Raw genomic sequence first — 18,968 nt, forward strand, 5'->3', positions numbered from 1 at the left:
GTAATTTTATGTAGCATAATTTCACAAAGCTAAAGTCAGACAATTCTGTTTTTGCTTCGAACACATTTTCTAATGGAAAATGTGGACATGATATTTCAAAAAAAAAAAATCCAAGCTAGTAAGGAACAGGAAAATCCTTAGTTTATGAAGTTTATTTTATTTGTATTATTATTCATTTATTTATTTGATTTGTTTGAAAAAGTTTCACTTTATTTTTGTTATTTGACAAAAAAAATCTATTTCACAAAGAAATGTGCTGCGCAGTAGCAAAATCATATGTGAACCGATGTCAACATCTTGCATTTCTGTAAAGCTGCTTTAAAACAATGCGTACTGTGAAAAGTGCTGTACAACTTGACAAACTGACTTGACACTATAACTTTACAAAATATAAAAATCTGTATAGAAATCTGTAAGAATATTTTTCATAATGAGAGATATCAAACAAACACACACACACAGGCCTAATACAGTATGTGTGCTATTATCTATCTAGGCCTATTACACAGCATAACGACTAATATTTTGCAAATTATGACAAATTGTCTGCTGCTTTGTTTGTGTTTTTGGTTGTAAATTGTACCATTTACTGTACCTGACTGGAGCTCCACTTGCCCTCATCAAATACATCTCCTAAAATGAAGACAACTTCTGGATTTAGAAGCCACAGAGATGTCTGGAACGCCCTTTCCATCTGCCATTCTCTGTGAAAAATTGTTACAATATTCTTAATAAATAATGCAGAGCTTTAAAATGCCTTTTTGCACAATGTAAAAAATGGCTTTGTAAATCTTTAAAGTAAAAAAAAAACTGCCAATGAACATGTCTGGAACAAATCAAAACAATCCTAACTATGAACTATCTGATCTGTTTATGATTAGTTGACGTGTTAATGTGTAGGTGATTACAGATCTGCCCTTAACAAAACTACTTCAAAAACATTGTACTACCATGGCACATCTTTTTGCTAGTGTGTCTAACGTTAAATAAACATATTGGACGATTTTGAGACACCAGATCCATACCTTCTGAGTTTGTCGAGCCAGTGTCCTTTGATGGCCCCTAGTAAGTGAGTATCGGCGAGAAATAACGCCCGTAAAGGTAAATGTGAATTTACAGTCTGAATATGAGGCCATGAGCATCGCAGAATAACAGGATAATAAATCACATATTCGCACAATACAAACACGCTGACAAACGTGAATATCAGGGACACAACTAATCTACCACTAGATCCGTACATCGAGATCATTACACTAACCAGAGTTTTACATCAAAAGTACAAGATACGCGTTAAATACGTTGGAAAAAGAAAATTAGTCTGTAACGTGCCTGAGGCAACATCCACCTATAGGCTTCATTCACACTGAAATTACATTTTTTACAAATCAACATCAAAACGGAAGACGCATTGCAATATAATTCCTCATACGGTCGCTGTATGAGGAAAAATAGCATATAGCAGATCACGATTTTAAAATCTTCTCAGCGGAAGCAGTGACGTTGTCAAGAGCAGTTTTGCTAAACGCAGACAAACGTCACAGCTGTGCGCGCGTGTGCTGAACAGTGAACATCTGAAGGATGTGTTGATCACATTCCCTGCACGCTAGAAGAGTGCCATCCAGTGGTCAGTCATAATATCAACACTTTCCTTTACAGAGGTCCTATTATGCGCATTTTTACAAGATGTAAGTCTCAGGTTTGTGCAAGTGGATGCTGCACACTGGTGGTGGTTGAGGAGAGACCCCCCCACATGATTGTAAAGCGCTTTGGGTGTACAGCAATACACAATAAAGCGCTAGATAAATGCATCATTCATTCATTCATTTTTCACATGCATGCTTTTTATGCTAGTTTCATTCTCAAATAGATCTGATACTTTAACTTAGTTTCAACAAATCTTTAATAAACAAATGGTTCACTTTTTGTAGGTCCTGACTGCAACCAGTTGAATCAATGATTCAGTGAGTTGCTTATAAGAAAATATGCTCATTTGTTACCACCTAGTATTATAAATGTTTTATTCATTGCTGTAAAAAGTTTTTTTTTTTTTTTTTTTTTTTTGTCATCAGGTGGCGAGACAGTCTGGGCAGCTGCAACAATACAACTACTACAAGCATAGAGGGGTTTCAAGAACTGGCAGTACTTTGGTTCCTGACTTGTTCAGTACTGAAAAATGGATATAAGCTACAGGATCAATAGTGCTGCTATCAGTACTTTAGTAACGTTGATTCATTACCCCTTAGACACAACCATATATCATCAAAACCATCTCCAAGTGGATGGCAGCAAGGATCCAGTATCAAGACATCATTCATCATGAAGACTGTTCCATAGCAAGCAGCGAATCCTGGGTGAAAAACTAAACCTGGTTGTTTCAGCATCACTCAGGACTAAATACATTTAAACTGATTTCAGTAGGTTATATGTTTCAGGTCATCCTGACCATTCTGTTGTCCTGGATTTGAAGACATGCTGAAACTGCATTTCTCATGGTTAAAAGATTTGTGCAGCGATATCCAGATAACCAGCTCGTTAGAAGAGAGCTCTGTGCATGAACTGTGTGCCGATTGACATGCTCCCTACACAGTGTTCATTGCTCCCTACTCCCTGAGCAGGGGAAATCCGTTGAAGTTTATTTCACTTCGGAACATTCATTCACGGATTTACGCTGCGCAGCATCTTCAAACACAGACGAAACGTACTAGAGAAGTGTGACATAATAAACCTCTGTAAATAAATACAATTTAAATTCACGTTTTGCAGACTTTAATGCCCTTTGTATGGAACATACGCTTTGAACTGGAATCATGGCAGAATATCTGGTGATGTCCACTTCGCAGGGCACTTATGAAGATATACATATGAAATGTGCAGAGCGGGGAGGCCGCGAGGACTGTAATTGGAAACCGTTGATGTAGCCTATTATAGTAATTCAATGTTGTCTCTGGTATTCTGCTCTTTGAGCGTATGTGCGTTCAGGGGACGTGGCTTTGGACGGCGATTGCGGGGAGGATGGGACTTTCGCTTTCAGTGCTATCAGGCTAAAGTTAGCATTTTCCGAGATCTCCGATTGCCCCTTTAAAATATATATTTTTTTCTGTTTCAAATTGTGTGTGCCAATGTTATAGAGCAGCCTTTTGTTTTTGGAATTTATATTGGATTTATTATTCTCCTCATGTACAGCACTTTGGTCAGCCTCTAGGCTGTTTTGAAAGTGCTTTAAAAATAAATAAACTTAAACTCAAAATGCTCATGCTAGCCATATTGTAAACTTGAATAGACTTGAGGCTGACTAATCATGTTCAGTGTCTGTGGGGTTAATGATTTCCGCCTTTCCCCCTCAAGTGACAGGCCTGTAAATTGTGTCGTCTGCTCGTTAATGGTGTTTTTCACATGCATGCTTTTATGCTAGTTTCATGTGTAGTTTGTAGTTTCATGTGAACACTGTGTAGGGAGCATGTCAATCGGTACACAGTTCATGCACAAAGCTCTCTTCTAACGAGCTGGTTATCTGGATATCGCTGCACAAATCTTTCAACCATGAGAAATGCAATTCCAGAATGAGAGGCTCAAAATCACTCTCCAGAACATTCTCGTTCACCATTCCTGGCTGGTGGAATAATCTTCCCACCCCTATCCGGAACGCCGGATCCCTGGCAATCTTCAAGCAACAACTGAAAACTCATCTCTTTCGGCAGTACTTGACTTCATCCTAAACTCAAAAAAAAAAATTCCCTCTATCTTTCTCTCTGCTTACTAGCTTGTACTTATTTGAACAATGACTGAGACTTGGTGTTATGAGCACTTCCTCTGTCAAATTCAAATTCAAATTTTATTTGTCACATACACAGTCATACACAGTACGATATGCAGTGAAATGCTTGTACGGCAGCCAGTGACCTTAAAAAATATTAATAAGAAGAATACAAAAGAAAATAAATTTAACTAGTAAATAAACTGTACAAATAAGGGCATAAAAAAAAAAATATATATATATATATATAAAAATTTTATATATAAAATAAAAAATATATATATATAAAAAAAGTGGCAATGCAAAAGTGACTTATGAAACGTTAAAGTGACTTATGAAGTGTCATGTGCAATGGTTCAGATATATAAATATGTATTGCATGAATGTGTCCATGATTGTCCAGTCAATGTCAATGTTTCAAAGATATTACTCCTGTGTGATGGTGTGATTGAGAGACCTTATCGCCTGCGGGAAGAAGCTCCTCCTCAGTCTCTCTGTGTTGGTCTTCAGGGAGCGGAATCGCTTCCCAGACCGCAACAGAGAGAACAGTCCATTGTTGGGATGGCTGAGGTCCTTTACGATCTTCCTGGCCTTGGTCCAGCACCGCTTGCTGTAGATTGAGTGCAGGTCAGGGAGTTCGGTGCGGATGATGCGCTCAGCTGATCGCACCACCCTCTGTAGAGCTCGTCTGTCCTGCATGGTGCTGTTTCCAAACCAGGTCGTGATGTTTCCCGTCAGGATGCTCTCTATGGTACAGGAGTAGAAATTCCTGAGCACTTTAGAGGGCAGTCTGAAGTCTCTCAAGCGTCTGAGGTGGTAGAGACGTTGCCGGGTCTTTTTCACCACGGTGTTGATGTGACAGGACCATGACAGGTCCTGCGTGATGTGAACACCGAGGTATCGGAAGCTGTCCACTCTCTCCACTGGGCTCCTGTTGATGATGGGGATCTGGTAGTTCCTCTCCTGCTTTGTACTTTGTACTATTTGGATAAAAGTGTCTGATTGCCTCTTCAAGATTAATCGCTTTTTGTATTCCCCAATTGTAAGTCGCTTTGGATAAAAGTGTCTGCCAAATGACTAATGTAAACTTAAACTTCTGTGATCAGATTAATTTCCAGCATCATTTCTCCAGTCTACAGTGTCACATGATCCATCAGATCATTCTAATATGCTGATTTGCTGCACAAGAAACATTATTTTCAATGTTGAAAACAAATGTGCTACCCAATATTTTTGTCTACACCAGTGTTTCTCAACCTTTTTTCTGCCGCTGCACAGTTTTGGCATGTAAAAAATCCCACAGCACACCACTTATTAAAAAAAAAAAATGTAAAAACAGAAAAGTTTTTTTTTTTTTTCAATAATTAAACATTGCATCATCAGAATTTTATTTAAGCTTTATATATGATCAGACACTTGCACTTAATTTCTGAAAATCATACTCATAATGGAAAATCATAATGGAGTAAACAAGGTTTTTGATGAGCGACTGACAGAGGTCTGTGCTCTCTCCATCATTAGTATGGAGGCAATAAATCTGAGGCAATAAATTAAAGGGGTCATATGATGCGATTTCATGTTTTCCTTTCTCTTTGGAGTGTTACAAGCTATTTGTGCATAGATAAGATCCCGAAAGTTGCAAAGATTAAAGTCTCAAACCCAAAGAGATATTCTTTATAAAAATTACGTCTTGATGACGCCCTCCTAAAACGGCTCATTCAAACACGCCCCCACATGTCTGCGTCACGGTGTGGGAAGATTTGCATAAGACCGCCCAAATGTATTCTCAAAGAAAGAAGGCGGAACTATTATTCTCGCAGTAGTGTTGTTGCTGCCGCCGGCGCCATGTCCTAGAGATGCTGCGTGTTTCGTTGTGAAAGCGAAAGTACTTTGTTTGCCTTCCAAATGAGAACACAACTAAAAATCAGTGGTTAAGTTATATTTACAACATTGTTCCAGAACAGTACAATGCAAATATTAGAGTGTGTGCAGCGCATTTTACAGAGGACTGCTTCCTGATCCTGGGAGAGAGTAGCCTACAATGTGAACAATATGAATGGCTGTGAAAGCTATAGAGTGGGGCAAATTCCAACATCGCAAGGACAGTCTGGCGCTTCTGACTCACAGCCTGTAAGTATGTTTCGATATTTAAAGAATTTGCTAGTGACGATTCAAACGCGAGTTTTGAGCTGTGTAGAGTAGTGCTTGTTTAGCATTTCTACAAACACAAATGCAGACATGGTAAGGTTTATGCGGCGCAGCGCAATAATTTTGTAATTATGTCCCCAGTGGATGCAACAAATGCCTCGTTTATAGTAGGTGTTATTATTTTAGTCTCATGCGCTGGGATACGGCATCACAATACGATAGGGGCGTAACATTTCCGTCACACACTTGAGGTATTCGGCCAATCACAAGGCACTGGAAAGCTGGCCAATCAGATCACACCTCGCTTCTCAGAATGATGAGCTTTGTAAAAATCGATGCATTTCAGAAAGGCGGGGCATAGAGGAGCAACATTAATGTACAGTATGTAGAAAATAATGTGTTTTTTGAACCTCGAACCGCGTAAACGCATTGCATTACACCAAATACACAAAATAATGTTCTTTTTAGCATCATACGACCCCTTTAATAGCATCATGTTTTCATCAGTTTGCAGGTTATAAAGTTTATTGTTTGCAGGTTATAAAGTTTATCTAATTGGGCACTCAGTTTCTCTTGTTGTTAATGATAACAATGACCAATTGCACAGATTTAAAATCATAATGACGAAATATAATAGAGAAGGAAGTTTTAAAGAAGGAACAACCTGTCATGGCACACTGGTTGGGAAACACTGGTCTACACTACGGTTCAAAAGGTTGGAGTGACTAAAATATATATATATTTATTTTTTTTCTTTGGGAAGACATTAACAGCAAGGATGCATAAAATTTCATTAAAGTGATAGAAAAGACTTTTATTATTTTAAAAAAGACTTTAGATTTTTTAAACCTTTTTTTTAAATGTTTTGAACTTGTATTCATAAAATAATCATGAAAAAAAAAATATCATGATTTACACAGACATATTAACTAGCACAACTGTTTCCAACAGTGATTACGTTTACATACGTTTCAATAGAGTAAGAACTTGTTGTTTTTTTAACCGCCATTAACATAACACCATACAAACATGTCTAATGCAAAACATGTTTGTATGGTTGTATTCCATGCTTTTTCGGCACCATAGAAATGTGATGGCAGTGCCACTTCAGCTGGGTTTGCCTACGCTGCCATCGTGTTCAACGTATCGCCTATGGATGAGGGTAAGAAGCAGAACTGGAGGCAGCAAGTTGTGCTAACAGAGTTTACGATTCGGTTCTCAGGAAATGCAAAGTTTTCTTCCCCATCGTTTCTAATCTGGGGTGCGTTTCCCAAAAGCAACTATGCTTGCGAGTTCCATAGTTGCCAATAGAGTTCAGTGGAACTAACGACCATAGTTAGCTAACGATGCTTTTGGGAAACGCACCCCTGCAGGTACGTGTCACGTCATTCATGTATGTCACGAGCACATGCACACTTTGGTCAGAGCGGCAATAATGCAATTAGGTGCATGTAAATGCACTGATTGATAAAAATGAGAAATGTTTCTCAAGCAGCAAATCAGTATATGAGACTGATCATGTGACACTGAAGACTGGAGTAAAGGCTACTGAAAAATTCAGCTTTGCCTCACAGGAATGAAATACATTTTAAAGTGTATTAGAAAAAGGGTATGAAAACTGTTATTTGAAATTTAAAAAATATATATTTTACAATATTACTGTTTTGTACTGTAATTTTGATCAAATAAATATAGCCTTGGTGAGCAGAAGACATTTCTTTCGAAAAACATAAAATAAATGTTTTTTAAAAACCATAAAGACTACAGTTTTTTTAATGGTTGTGTATATACATTAGCAACATTAACAAGATGATATCCTCCCTTTCATCTGCCAGAGAAGGATATTGAAAGTGCAGGCTCAGGATGGCGAAGAGGAGGAGGAACACGTTTAACAATTTTATCATACCTTTGCCATGTATTATAATAAAAACAATAAACCTGACTACAGAAATATGGTAAATTTTATTAAAAGATTCCAGTTTGCAAGGAATCTCTGACTGTGCACTAGAGGAACTCTTTGCTGAAGAAGACCAAGTGCTGAGGAGGAGCTTTGTTCTACAGCGAAACACTGCAAGAGAGAGAGTAGTATACGTTATGTCAAAATGATTGATTTTATTACCCTCATAAAAATTCCACCCCCCTCCCATAACTGGACACCTGTTTGGACACCTGTTTTGTACACCCCCCAACCCCCCCGTCTAAGCGGCCATCTTATTGACCTTATAGTGAACTTAAGAATTTATGACAATGTGTTTGTGTGTGTGTGTGTGGGGGGGGCCAATGTTATGTGGTTTAAACTTTAAATGATGAAACTGTGTTAAATGGGGTAAAGGGAACTTTTTATTAAAGTGTTTTCACATACCAAGAAAAAACATCAAACATGTACGTAAAACGTACAAAGACTGTTTTTCCCTACAAGTGGAGACTAGTGTTGTTAAAACAGGAAAAACATAGAAAATAAAACAAAAAAAGCATTGACGTTAGTTAAACAATGCACTGGTTTTTCCTATCTTAAAACTAGTTTGTTTGACAAAGTTAAATAGAAGAAGTTCGTTTATCAAAACCTATTTTGTGGTTTTTAAAAAGTTTTGAGTTTATAACAGATACGAAGTTAAATAATATAGAATCGTTTTTATCTTACCATGGTACGCCTGTTTTTCCCCTACAAGTGGAGACTAGTGTTGTTAAAACAGTTTTAGGAAAAACTAAAACAAACAAAAAGCATTAGATACACTATTTTTCCTATCATTAGAATTTAAAACTAGTTCGTTTGACAAAGTTAAATAAAAAGAAGAGTTGAGCGCGTTCGTTCATCTATAACAAAAAAGAATCGGTTTTACAATTTAAAACTAGTTGTCACAACGGTAGAAAAGTTAAACAAATGTCTATCTTACGGCGATCGTTAAAACACCAGCATAAGATACTTGTCGAAGTCTATCTTGTGGTCTACCATTAGCTGCACTGACAGAAAGTTAAACAAAAAGAAAAAGCCCTGCCCAGCTAACACAGTTACGTCGTGACGACGTAACTGGACCGGACCATATACGTCGCTGCGACGTACCAAATAACGTTCCAGCGACGTAACTTTGTGATTCCCATATACGTCGTGGCAACGTTATTTGTTACGTCGCTGGAACGTGCTGAGAACGTCCTAACGACCAAACTGGAACGTCGTGAGGACGTCACTCTACCTGGTCGCAGCGACGTACCAAATAACGTTCCAGCGACGTAACTTTGTGATTCCCATATACGTCGTGGCGACGTTATAGTGGTACGTCGCTGAAACGTGGCGGGTACGTCCTAACGACCAAACTGGCACGTTGTTAGGACGTGACATTACCGGATCATATTGGTCGCAGCAACGTACCAAGTATGTCCTAACGACCAAAATACACATATTTACACCTCACCTTTAGTCGGGGTCCTGAGGATGAGCTCCGACATTACCTTGAAATACACATAGAACTCATCTTTGGTGCAAAAATGAAACCTTATAAAATCTAATAGTAATCTAATTATAGGGGATTTATAGTGAATACATTCATTACATGCATGCAGTGCAAACCAATTCAAAAACATTAAATTCTAATAGTAAATACACAAAAACACAATGCACAATGCATTTAAGAATCAACATTTATTGTGTTCCTTTCTACAAATACTAAACCAAAACATTTTGAAAATTACACCCATTCTTTGTGCATTACAACCATGCAAAGTGTTACCAAGTCATGAGCACAGAAAACTGAACACATCAATTCATAGATTGCACAATATAATCAACTGAGAAAGTTTGTGTCTCATTAAGGATGGGCATAGTTAAATAATGATGTTATCAGTGAAAATTAACAATAATTATCAGTACTCTTATTGATACAACTCCCCATAATTTCGTGCAAAAAATAAAGACATGATAAAAAGATATGAAACAAATCAGGAGATACTTCATTATTACTTCTTTGCAGATATAAGTTAAATTGTTTCCTGAATGTCCTATATGAGGCACCTGATACAGATGTCTGGTGGTGATGTGCTTTAATACCGCTTCACTATCAGAAGATAAATCTAAACAATATTACAATCACCAAAGAACCATAGTTCTTGAGCTTCTCAGAAGAGAAATTAAGAAAATAACAACATTCATAAAGAGTAAAGATATGTCAAATGAGCAATATAGAGATTTCTAGCATCTCTCCTGTATAATTTGGCCCACCCCAAAAAACAAACAGTTTTTGTTTAGGAAAATGAGCATGTTGACTTTCTGAGGAGAATCTGTGATCTCTGATTACTGACTGTGGAGAAGACTCTTTCAGAGAGTGCTGAGGAGGTGCTGGACGGCTGTGAGAGAAGAGGAAGAGTGTCGTTCTTACCCCAGCAGCAGAAGGCAGGCTCTTCTGGGGGAAGGACAGGAGGGTGACACTTAACCTTCATCTTTTCATGGAGGGTTGATGTAGTGTTTCGCTGTAGAACAAGGCTCCTCCTCAGCAAAGAGTTCCTCTAGTGCAGAGTCGGAGATTCCTTGCAAACTGGAATCTTTTAATAGAATTTACCATCTTATTGCCCACGAGAGAGCAGGGTCTTCTTAAACATCTGTAGACTGACACTTCACTCTTGATCTTTACACTGAGGGTCAGTGCAGTGTTTTGCTGTGAAATGAAGCTTGCTCCTATGTGTTCCTCTGGAAAGAGTTCTTCTAGTGCACTCTGGACATCTTGGAGAAGATGGAATAGAAAATCTGTCATATTCATGAAATAAGGTTTTATATATATATATATATATATATATATATATATATATATATATTAGTATGACTAACCTAGGCTATTTCCTCCTCTTCATCTTCTTTGAAGTCTGCACTGACATCATCCAGTTTAAAGGCCTTATTAACATTGCTTACATTTCAGTGGAAGGACCAGAGAAAGGCTGTGAAAAATGTAAATGTACATTACATTTAAATGAAAATTAAACTTATGAAGTCACACATTCCCAAATAACTTTTTGATAATAACTTACTTCGCTCATTGCTGCCTCCTTCAAACTGAATCTCCCCAGCCTTCTTTAAGTCTGTGACCTTTTCAATTTTCAAAATAAAATGTAAATATTATAATGTGTATGTTGTACATCAAGTTACAGCGTCATTTGTTTTTACGACATACATTTTGATCATGTTGATATGAAATCATTAAATCATACATTATGCTTGCTTAGATTATTATTTATCTACTCTTTATGAGTAATTGAATGGTGAAATCAAGCCCTGTAGATTACCTGTGAGTTATGTCAGTTAAAATGTGCTTGTTTTCATCATAGATTATTAACTCTGTATTGATTCAGGATGTGATTAACGTTGCAAATCACAGATGCAGTTTGTTTGTTTTTTTAACAAGAACTATGCTTTTTGTGCTATGACATCACTGGTGAACTTGCTGCATGATGTAGCATCAATAAATCTAAATCAAAATACTGAGAGGGTGTCTGATAATTAGAACATACTTACAAAGTCAAAGATGCTCTGTGTTGTGGCTGGCTCTTAAAAGAGCCTTTGGGTTGTATTTAGCTGCTGCTGACACAAGGAAAAGAGAGAAACATGACTGAATATTAGTGTGTTACAGCTGTATGAATTAAAATATGCTTGTTTTCATCAATGTTTGTATGTGTAATCTCAGTATGTGATGAACATAATAAATCAGATGCAGGAAGACTGCTAGATCACTTACAACAATCAGATGGTAGAAACTGAAAAAAAGACAGAAAAGATTACTCATTTTCATGTTATAAATTACCAAAGCTAATAAAGACTGATTTATTAATATGTAGAGAAAATAATAATGATTAAATACAAAAGATCTACATTTATGTTTCAAAGATGAACAAACGTCTTAAAGGTTTGGAACGACATGAAGGTGAGTGAAGAACATTTTTGGTTTAACTAAGACATTAGATAAATCGGTTCCCTCAGGCACACCAGTAGATTTCTGCCAGATCTCTGTTCTTCTGCTCCTTCCACCATCCCAATCCTGCATTATTGAGCCACGACAGAAGTTTCCACTTTGAATGCTTTAGCCTGGCGTTTTTTCACCAGCATCTAAAGTGAGAAAGAAAACAATAACCCAAATGTAAATGTAAAAATAATAATAATAAAAAACAATGGTTGTCCAAAATGTAAAGTATACACTTGAGTTTTCCCTGCTGTTAGGGCATTTCTACCTCAGGGCACAAAAGAGTGGGGACTTACAGGATAAGAACAGTTTTCTAGAATTTTCAGCACAGTTTTTTGTCACTTCCTATACAGGGCTCCAGACTGTTTTGTGATCGATTTTTCTGCCGGTGCGAGTAACTTTTGTGAGCACTAGCACGACCACCACATTGCCCCAGCTCATAAGCGCTGCTATTTCTGTTGCATATGAGAAACATCAAACAGCAAGCGAAACAAAAGCTAGTGAAACCGCGCTACTCGTTTGAGCTGTGCAGCGAGGACCGTTTATCAGCTCGGATCAGTGCAGAGCAAACAAACTTCTCCGAGCTCAGAACAGGTTTACTCAGCAAGCAGTGTTGATTTCGTGTTACTGTACAGTGCTCAGAGATCCAGTGAGAAGCACTTGAATTTGCTGCAGAATGAGTAAGGTTGCCGTGAGCTCTAGCGAGAAGCATTGAAATTCTGCACAGAAATCTGTTATAAACAGTGCTGACATATAACCAGAAGTAATGCTATAACTATAACCATGGTGTTGTGGCAGAAATAGTTGAATTTCATTACATTATGCATCTCAGGGTCAGTACAAACTTTTGAGAGAGAAATTCAAGCACATTTAAGTATTTCACACAACTATTTACAGCACTTTAAAACTCTAAAAAGCATACAATTACAAAAATTTTATTTTTAAAGGGATGAGTGACCAAAATATACTTTGTGGTAAACAAACACATTTGTAAAATTAAAAAAAGGGGGCATCAAATTACCACTATAACCAGTAGATGGCAGCAGAGGAACACTTATAGGCTTATTAGTCATTCATTTCTACTTTTTACTTTATTATTCTGAAATTATAAAATCACTATTATAAAATTTTAAATCAACAAGAAAACAAATTTTGTAAATGTTTGCTCTTTTTTGTGTATAAAGTAAGAAAAGTCAAAGTGCCTTGAAAAACAAACTTCTCTGACTGTATCACACAAAGCAAGAGAGCTCCTTTTTTAATCACTGAAGTTGTTGGTCAGTTCCATATAATACTACAGAAGAATAATGGTACATTTAATAAGAGTAGAATATTAACTTTCTATATAAAACTTACATTTTGCCCGTTACTGTTGTTAATAAAAGTATAAAAAATGTTGTGCTTCCTAACTCAAGCTCAGTGCTTTACTGTCACATGTGCATTACCAAGACATAAATGTGTAATATTACTAGTAACTACACTTATTAATGCAAAACTATAATAATTTTATGATTTAATTATCTTCATTTTTAATACCGCCCACACACCACCCCAAGCGCTACCAAATCTGCTTCTGGCGCCACCATCTGTAGAACTCAGTGGCGCTGGTGCCACTGCTCTCAAAAGTTAGTCTGGAGCCCTGCTATATGCATTGCAAATGTGGTACAATTAAAATTACTATGCAAGTACTAAAAAAACAGTCAGCTGCTGAAATGTTAAAAGGATAGGACATTAAAACCGTACCGAAACGGTGACTCTAAAATGGTTATAAAAACCAAACCAAATATAATACTGAGAATGTGTTTAACATAAAAAAAAAAAGAACTTACACAGCAAAAGATGCAGTGACCTGTGGCTGAATGGCCTTTGGTTTTATTTAGCTGTGATTGACACAAACAAAATGGGAAAAAATATAATAGCATCACTGAATATGAGTCAAATATTGCATATCTCTGTACAAATTAAAGTGTACTCATTCTTCATGAGTGATTATTAACTAATCAGTATGTCAGGGGTTCTCAACTCTGGCCCTCAAGGTCCACTGTCATACAGAGGCAGGTGCGTCTCAATCAGCTTCATAGTTCGCTAGGTTGTGAATGAATATATTGTTCGCTAGGTTGTGAATGAATACACAAATTCAGGCATTGGTAAGCACAGTGGCTCACTACACACTGGTGACTATTTCTGTCCTCATTGTACAACATCACTACTGACATTTATGCACAACAGTATAACTGACATATTTTTTATGCTATTTTCAGCACAGTATGATAAACACTTTGTTACATGTATGTGCAAGATTTCAGTCATAAAGAAATATTTGCTAGATTAGACATTACCTGTCTAGTGATGTATGTTTATGCTGAAATATAATATTGGTTTGTGTTTTAAACTCTATCACGTGTCATTTTGTAGCGAATTATCTCTTAAGTTTTGAGCTTCAGAACTTCCTATAAGGGAACATAGTGAGCATCGATGCTTCTTGGTTTTCACAGCATTTTTAGAGAGCAAACAAAATTTTGTGATTGAGACAGCCCTTAACCACTGACTACTGAGCAAGGGACCTGAGTGATTCACACCCAGAGTTTAGGTCCACACCTGATCACGCTCACCTGTTTGTGACTTTATAGTTAGTAAAACTGAAGAACTTGATTAGTTTGTTCATGTGCACTGCACTAGGTTGGAGCAAAACTCTGCATGTAAGCGGACCTTGAGAGACAATGTTGAGATCTCCTAGCATGACAATTCAGAGAGGCAGGATGACTTCTAGATTGATGACTTACAATACTGGTGTCCAGTTCTGGGCATGGAGGACCAACATTCTGCAGAGTTTCTGGTGATACTTGATCAACTGCTCAGGTCTGCTTAATTGAGGTTGGAGCTAAACCAAACTAAAAAAAACAGACAGAAGACAAGATAAAGTTAAAAAATATTATTCATAAATATGCACAACATCTGAAAGGTGAGAGGAAAGCAATGTGTTTAATGCAAACTTTCAACCCACTGAAAAATAAGAAGCAATATTAAGTCACGGATGCATTTTTATTTATTCTTGTTATTCTTATTATTATTCTTCAAATAAGTTATAATTACCTTTTGGTTTATTGATGATTTTCAGTCTCTGAAATAGAAACGTTCTATCAGTTATGGACGGCATCATACATACATCATATGTAACGATATTTAATAGGAGTTCTAACACCATGTCTACACCGGACGGCGCAACAAAATACAATAGAACCTATAATTATATGATGATGTCTACACTGGATGCAACACAACAAATCCCTGACCGTAAACTGATGCCTCGTTCTATTTATGACATACTGACACAAAGTTCAAATGATTTTCAATGGTCCCTTTGTTGCGTCCAGTGTAGACACGGTGTGAGAGTGTCTAGCTTGGGTATAGAGAATGGGAATCTACGTCATTGTGCATTGCATTCTGGGTATACAATACAAATCACCAGAGGAAAAGATAACTATTTATGTTAATATTTTTAAGAGCTTCTGGCATTGTATTAGAATAAATTAATGAATATTCAAATCCATTGTGTTATTAAAGATTGTGGTCAGTTATTTATGTTTTTGAAATAAGTGTCTTTATGTTCACCAAGAAAACAGCATTTATTTGATCATAAATAAAAACAGCAATGATGTGAAATATTATTTAAAATAACTTTTTTCTATGTGAATATATTGTAAAATGTCATTTATTCTTGTTTTCGCAAAGCATGATTTCTGAAGGATCATGTGACACTGAAGACAGGCATAATGATGCAGAAAATTCAGCTTTAATCACTTTTTAAAACATACTGAAATTTTGAATATAAATATGAAATAATTTTACAATATTACTGTTTTACTGTATTTTAATCAAATAAATGCAGCAGTGGCGAGCATAAAAGTCTTCTTCAAATACATTACAAATCTAACCCTTAAACTTTAGGCAGTATATGTTTGAGGTATTACTTACAAGTCATATGGTTCATAATGTCTAGAGATGTTCTTCGACAGGAGATACGCTCCAACTCTAGAGCACAGCCATCAGCGTGGAAGAACATAGGAACATAAACAATCTGTCACAGAGCCAACAATATTTATTATACAATGCCAGGTTTATTTAAACTATAGCAGAGGTGAAATGCAGAAAAGAAAAATAATAATTTACAGAATATACAATTTAATAACAGAATGTACATTTTTAGGTTTACTTATTTAGTAATGCTCTTACAGTGTTACTTATGTTTGGACATCAAAGCCTTTTTAAAGTAATTAACAAGCAAACACACACACACACACAATTTTGCAAAGGAAAATTACAGATGAATGGTGATATAGGCAAAATATGTTGTGAAAGATGCATATAAAGTTATTTAAGCTTTCTCAGATCACCTGTGTTTTCTATTTCTCTGTCAGCAGCTCCCTTCAGAAATTGTTTAAATCAGGAACTTGTAAGTATCCAATTGTAAGTCGCTTTGGATAAAAGCGTCTGCCAAATGACTAAATGTAAATGTAAATGTAAACTTCTGTGTCGTAGAGGGTTTTTTCTGACACCTCTGAAATCACAGAACAAGTATCAATATGTGTTTAAAGATCAAAACCTGTTTTAAGTTTCAGCCCATTTTCACGCTCTGTGTAAGTGATGTATCAGATTAACTGTACAGTAACCTTACATACTTTTAGGTTGAATTAATTAGCTTATTTCCATTCATCCTTTGACAACTTGCCAGCAAAACCTTTATATAAAAAACGCTCATCTACACATACGACGACATTAAAAGCCCAAACTTTCAGAAACACGAGCTCGTCTATAGTTACGTTACCTCTTATAGTTAGCCTCACGGTTGAGATGCTAACAGACTTTTCCCGAAGACACTAAACCGTTTCTTTAAAGTAAATATTCAACAAAAGCGTGTCATTTACATGAAAGAAAGTGTCAGGAACACTTGTATGTACTATTTGTGGAATTTTAGAGACTAAACTTACCTGAAATTAGTGAAAACAACAGTGAGAGACGGCGTTTAGTTGTGTGACAGTTGAGCTGCGGCCCCGTTTCCATGGTGACTTCCTCCGCTCCAGCTCAGCGCGCGCGCATATTAAAGCACGTAGAAGTCACGCAGAATTTACGTAAATATAATATAATATAACATAATAGCTTTAGAAATGGTAAACGTGGTGTATAAATAACAATGAAAAAACATTGATTAAAAACTAAGGTGTATAAATATGAATATATTTTTTCGTACACATTACATGCATCATGAACAATTTTTTAACTTTGTTTTATGTATTTTTAAAATATCTTTTCAAAATGTATTTCAATATATTTAATAGTTAACTACATTCCTATGGGTGTAATTAATGTGAATTTATTAATAGGGCTATATAAAGGTAGTTTATTATGGTTTTTGAACTACTGAGATGTTTAATATGTTTTTAAGGATGCATTATAGGCATATTATATAAATGATTATTAACAGGTGTACTACACAGCACAAGCGTTTTTAACCAGATAACCCACTGCCGTGCCAAATATACAGTATATTTACATATAGTTTGCGAATATTAATAACAAATAATCTATGGGATGTGCAGGTTGTGCGGTACATAACTTGAAACTATTTACATCTATTTCTTCACTTCCTCTATTAAAAGTAGTCGTCTATATTTGACTTGGTGAAAAGAAACACATTTTATCTTTAAGGAACGTTCAATCTTGCTTGTATAAATGGAATGTCAGTCTTGACGATTAAATATCAAACATGTAAAAATACTTTTTTGCAGAGCAAGTCATGTTATAGCTTCAATGCACATAATCACTGGTTTAGAGATTGTAAGAACACTAGTGCTGTGTTTTAGTGCAACTAAGCAAATAAAGAGAAAGCAAGGCCACAGATGCTGAAAAGATTCTTTCTCAGTGAGAGAAAGTTGGTTTATGCCATTTTAAGAGTAAAGCTGAAGTACATGAAAAATGTTAATTTCTCATGAAATTAAATGTTATTTGCAATGCAGAAGACAGATTTTCATGTGTTAGAGTATTTTTGCAGAGCAAGGCATGTTAGATCTTCAATGCACATGTTAAAGTCATGTTCAAGGTCATGTAAGAACTTCATTAGTTTTAGACCTTTTTAAGAACATTAATGCTGTCTTAAGTGCAACTATGCAAATAAAAAGAAAGCAAGGCCACAGATGCTGAAAAGTTTATTTCTCGGTGAGAGAAAGTTGGTTTATGCCATTTTAAGAGTAAAGCTGAAGTACATGAAAAATGTTATATCTCATGAAATTTAATGTTATTTGCAATGCAGAAGACAGATTTTCATGTGTAGAGTTTTTTTGCAGAGCAAGTCAGGTTATAGCTTCAATGCACATAAATCACTTGGTTTAGAAATTGTAAGAACACTAGTGCTGTGTTTAGTGCAAATAAAAAGAAAGCAATGCCACAGATGCTGAAAAGTTTATTTCTCGGTGAGAGAAAGTTGGTTTATGCCATTTTAAGAGTAAAGCTGAAGTACATGAAAAATGTTAATTTCTCATGAAATTAAATGTTATTTGCAATGCAGAAGACAGATTTTCATGTGTTAGAGTATTTTTGCAGAGCAAGTCATGTTATATCTTCAATGCACATAATCACTGGTTTAGAGCTTCTAAGTACACTAGTGCTCTGTTTAGTGCAACTGAGCAAATAAAGAGAAAGCAAGGCCACAGATGCTGAAAAGCTTCTTTCTCAGTGAGAGAAAGTTGGTTTATGCCATTTTAAGAGTAAAGCTGAAGTACATGAAAAATGTAAATTTCTCTTGAAATTAAATGTTATTTGCAATGCAGAGGACAGATTTTCATGTGTTAGAGTATTTTTGCAGAGCAAGGCATGTTAGATCTTCAATGCACATGTTAAAGTCATGTTCAAGGTCATGTAAGAACTTCATTAGTTTTAGACCTTTTTAAGAACATTAATGCTGTCTTAAGTGCAACTATGCAAATAAAAAGAAAGCAAGGCCACAGATGCTGAAAAGTTTCTTTCTCAGTGAGAGAAAGTTGATTTATGCCAATTTAAGAGTAAAGCTGAAGTACATGAAAAATGTTAATTTCTCATTAAATGAAATGTCATTTGCAATGCAGAAGACAGTT

The 18,968-nt window shown here is 36.0% G+C and overlaps 1 protein-coding gene across 1 annotated transcript in view; it reads right to left on the reverse strand.

Annotated features, from left to right (window-relative positions):
- The window catches only part of LOC306863582 (metallophosphoesterase 1), a 92,042-nt gene extending 90,459 nt beyond the window's left edge, over positions 1-1,583 (reverse strand). Inside the window, exons 1-2 of the mRNA XM_079407005.1 lie at positions 1,026-1,583; positions 596-704 (exon numbers count right to left, since the gene is read on the reverse strand). Coding sequence (XP_079263131.1) covers positions 596-704; positions 1,026-1,252 — 336 coding nt within the window. The 5' untranslated portion in view covers positions 1,253-1,583. The remainder of the gene's footprint in view (positions 1-595; positions 705-1,025) is intronic.
- Positions 1,584-18,968: the final 17,385 nt, after the last annotated feature.

This window comes from Barbus barbus (genome assembly GCF_936440315.1).
Source record: "Barbus barbus genome assembly, chromosome: 44".
NCBI lineage: Eukaryota > Metazoa > Chordata > Actinopteri > Cypriniformes > Cyprinidae > Barbus > Barbus barbus.